This window comes from Drosophila eugracilis, unplaced genomic scaffold (assembly GCF_018153835.1).
Source record: "Drosophila eugracilis isolate 14026-0451.02 unplaced genomic scaffold, ASM1815383v1 contig_2147, whole genome shotgun sequence".
Lineage (NCBI taxonomy): Eukaryota > Metazoa > Arthropoda > Insecta > Diptera > Drosophilidae > Drosophila > Drosophila eugracilis.
This window is the reverse complement of record NW_024573030.1, coordinates 1,256,061-1,260,435: the sequence shown is the minus strand read 5'-3', so window position 1 is coordinate 1,260,435 and position 4,375 is coordinate 1,256,061. Positions and strand designations below refer to the sequence as shown.

The following is a 4,375-nucleotide window of genomic DNA, read 5'->3' as shown; positions in this document are numbered from 1 at the left end:
TGGGAACTAACCCATCACGAAAGGTGCCGCGCGCGCTATCTCTTCTTCTTTTGCCAGAAGAACTTGAGAGCCAAAGCTTGTGCAGGTTTTGGCCTTGTCAACTGATCTCTAAACGATTTTCATATTCCAATGTGACTAATGGCAGGCTCTTGGGAGTTTTTTTTTTTTTAGAGGGAATTTAGAGACATTCTGAAGGGAAGAAAGATAAATAATTGAAATTTTAAACTTGAGATTACTTTAAGCAAAAGTTAAGAGGAATTTCTCTTGGATTTACTTAGTAAAATGCAGGAAAATACCAACTTAAAATCACAGCTGATTTTACTGGTGGATTTGTTAAACTTTTTAAATATTTGCTGGCTGTTTGGGAATATAAAAACAAAAACCCAACCCGGCAGTGATTTGATCGCATTTCCAGGCAATTGATATGCGGCCACTTCCTCCTGAATGGAGTTTTGGATGCCTTTGAGGCAGGCCTGTTTTTATTTTTTTTTGTATTTTAAAAGCTTAGAGATATACGAGAAATGAAAAAGAAGAGGAGCTCGCTCGGCTGTTAATTACAACAGCAACAAGATGCCGCATTGCATTAGCAGAAATCAAACATGCAACGCTCAGCCAAGAGTCAGCCGACCAAACAGATGGATGGATGGATGGATGGATGGATGGATTGGATGGATGCATGGAGGGAGCTCTATACAACTCTGCTCTATACCAAAAAAAAAAAAAAAAATAGTTGCAACATTTTCAATTATGAAATTGCTTCTGTTTTGCAGTGGGTTTTGTGCAGGCCCAATCCGGCGATCCATCCGATTATATAAACCGAAGCGAGCGTAAATCATAAAAGCGGCGAATGTATCTTGCAGATACCAAAAATTGCATCGCCTAGCTAGCTCAGCGCGTGCCGTCAGTTAAACAAAAAATACAAAAAAAAAAAAAAAAAAGGTTAGCTCATCGAAGGTGGCAAAGTGGGCGGGGGGCGGTGGTGCAGTGGGTGGTTGGTGAGCTCTTCTGTTGTTTTTGTTAATTACACGGCAACAGCAGCAGCCGGTTGCTGGTTGCTGTTTGCTGTTTGCTGGTTGCGCATGCGCCACAAATTTGTTGCATTTACGCGAGATATTTATTATGATTTCGCCGAGGTTTCTTGGCTTTTTGTTTGTGTTTGTTTTATGAATGCGGCAAATGGAAAATGGAAATTGAAAGAGAAAAATTGCATGATGCAGCCACTAGATGCGGTTTCTTGTCGAGGGATTTGCTAACTTTTCTAGTGGCTTTCTAAAAGGTTGTTCTCATGGTTAAAGGTCTGAGGGAAAAATCCTAACAAGACCCAAGCAGGCTGTTTTTTTTAATCCCCACAAGTCCCTGTCACATTTCCCAAACACAAACTACTCACTCACTTCTCCTTGTGCCTGTTTCGACAACAAAAACGTTCACATTGCTAAAGTTTAAGAAACAAAATATTTAAGTTAATTATTAAAAATACAAAAACAAAAAGAATCCAGGATGTCTTATGATATGAAATCTAAAGATGAAGATCAATCCTTGCGTTGCCTGCACTGCATGAATGAGGTTCGATGTCCCCGCCACGGTACTGACGGTCTAGTCCGTCACATCGAAGAACAGCATTCGGATTTATTTGCCTCGACTGGTGCCAGGAACCGAAAGAATTTGTTTGATCTCGTTTCGGCACCAAAAATTGGCAAGGATAGCGCCTCGGAAGTTATCAAATTGATTTGTGTTGCAAAGTCGCCATCAAAGGAGAAAATCGTGTTTTGTAAGTTGGAAAGTTTTGCAAAAAAAGTTTAAAAAAAAAACATAAAAATCTAAAATAAAATTAAATAGATTTTGCCAAAGAGATTTCGGAGCGACAGTGGGACATCAAATTAAGGAAAATAAATTATAATCAAGCCTATAAGAAGCCCAAGCCCAAGGACTATTCTCCACCGAAAGTCAGGTTTCTTAAATGTCCCAATGAGGTTTCATGTCGCAAAGTCAAAGATTGTATACATATTAAAAACAGGGAAACTTCTTCCAAACCCAAGGAATTTTTGTCGAAGCCCAAGGAATCCTGTTTAAAAACTAAGGATCCTCTCCCTGATATGACTTTTCGCAAGAAATCCTATAGATCTTCCGTAAGACATTGGTCTGCCCTGGACGGAAGACTCTTCTGTCCAGCTTGCAGCTATAAGAAACGTCCCATAATCAAATATGCCTCGGAAACGAATTCGGGATGGTATTCCTGGACAATATGTTTTCTACCTTGCCTGATGTCCTCCGATAATCAAGAGTATTTATATTGCCGAAAATGCAGTAACTTTTTGGGTATCTATAATCGTGAGAAAAACATGATTAAGCCTAATAAGGAGTATTTCTGAGAGTCATACTTTTTTAATGCTAATCTTTGTTATGCATTTTCCATTTTCCAAAATTGTTTGTTTCATAGATTTTGAAATATAAATTTCATACTTTGTGGTTATAAGAGAGAGTTTTTCTCTATAGTTGAGGATCTAAAGTACATTTTTATTCTGGAAAAGACTTAACCACCGTCTAGCAGCAAAGTCTTGTTGATTCCCAGGTCATATTCCCTCCCTCCCCCCCTTCCCAGCTGAAAGAAGACATAAGATCTCGAACTTGAGGTTGTGACAGATATGGGCGGGCAATTAAGTGACTAGTGTGTTGGTACACCATTTTTGGCTTTGCTGTAGGTACACCTGGGTAACACCACCTTTGTTAAAACTGAAATAAAATGAAATGTCTGGGGGGAAAGATGGTAACAGCCAGAGGGTTAACGGAAACTGCTGCTGACTGCTGACTGCTATCCAGTTCGGTCAGCTTTCATCTAAGTTGCCAGCACCATATCTTTTATGGCAATAAAAGAAACATATTACGAGTTGTTAGCTGCTGCTGCTGCTGGTGTTTCTTAGTCAGTTTTTGTTTTTTTTCTGATTTGGTTTTTTTTTGTTGTCATTTTTTGGGAGCACTTAAAACGACACTCGTCTTGGGGGTCAAAAGGTGCTGAGAACGAGCCGTCAAATGATGCTGAAATTGTGGAAAACTGAAACTTGTTTCACCTGAACTGCTGCTGGTGCTGCTGCTGCTGCTGCTAGTGAATGTTGAAATATATTTTGTGTTAAACTTTTTTGGTTTTCGCATTTTCCCAAAGGAGAAGAAATCTTATGGGAAAATCAAATGCAGGACATTTGACTAATTGGTCAGGCAGCTGATTGCAGATTGTCGTCTATAACCTTCGAAGGACAATCGACGAGGGGTTTAGGTTTTTGGGATTTTAACACGCAGACGAGTGGCCAAGATCATCATCATGATCATCATCCCGTTTCGGGATGCTGCTCTACTTACGCCCCAGGGATCTGATCTGTCACCTTTTGCTAAATAAGAAAGAAAGAAAGAAGGAAAAGGGGTTAAATAAGACGACGACGACGGGGTGGTGGGGTGGTGAACCCATAAATCAACAACGCTTGATGAGCTACAAAAACCAGTTTAGCGACTTAACCACTTTTTTTTTTTATTTTCCTTTTTCTTGGACAACATCCTGTTTCGTTATCCCAGATAGATTTACCCTTTCCCCTTTTGATCTTCACCTCCCCTTCCTTGTGATCTCCCATGACCAATGTCCATCTCAGGCACACGAAAATCTTGAACTTTCCAACCCAAAAACTAATTGAATTTTCTGCTACCGATGTGATGTGATCTTTAAGCAACCCAAAGACCAAAGGGGCGGGAGGTCCCATCATGTCAATTTCATTAAAAATGTCCGAAAATGTTCTTTGAACTTTCAACTTTTGGGTTCTGAGGAGGATGCTAAGGGTTGGCTACGACGTACCAATTTATCAGGGGTTATTTGACCAAAGTCAAAGGGCCATTTTTTGGGTTAGAAAATGTCAGATTTTGCCATCCATTATGGAAGCTGGGCAAGGAGTTGGGGTTTTGAGTTTAACCAATGGAAATTGTTCTTTGTTTTAAGGGGAGCATTTGTGATTCTTTCTTAGGACTACTGTTAGTTAAGATATATCTGGAATAAATCTTAAGTTTTTAGGTCTAGAAAACATGGATTTTTTCTCATTTTAAACCATTTTTATTATATATTTTGGTAGATAATCTAAGAGTTAGACTTTCAATCTCATTTTTACATGCTTAGCTTTTCTATATAATTTTTGGTTTTTCTTAAATTCCCAACTGACCGTTGCATGTTCTCCTTGCTAATCCTTGACCAAAACTTGCCCTGCTTTAATTTGACCCGCCATTCAAAGGACACGTCCTGGACATTCAACTAAAAGAAAAAGAAAAAAAAATTAAAAACAAAACAAAGGCAGCGAAAACCGTTACGCCTTGGCACAATGCTCGAGGGTCCTGCCAGCTTGTC

At 39.3% G+C, this 4,375-nt stretch overlaps 1 protein-coding gene across 1 annotated transcript; it reads left to right on the top strand.

Moving 5' to 3' along the window:
• Positions 1-1,117: 1,117 nt before the first annotated feature.
• On the top strand, positions 1,118-2,470 carry LOC108110288. Its single transcript, XM_017219284.2, has 2 exons — positions 1,118-1,768; positions 1,837-2,470. The coding sequence occupies exons 1-2, from the start codon at positions 1,498-1,500 to the stop codon at positions 2,367-2,369; spliced, it is 804 nt and encodes a 267-aa protein (XP_017074773.1). The 5' UTR covers positions 1,118-1,497; the 3' UTR covers positions 2,370-2,470.
• The last annotated feature ends 1,905 nt before the right edge of the window (positions 2,471-4,375 follow it).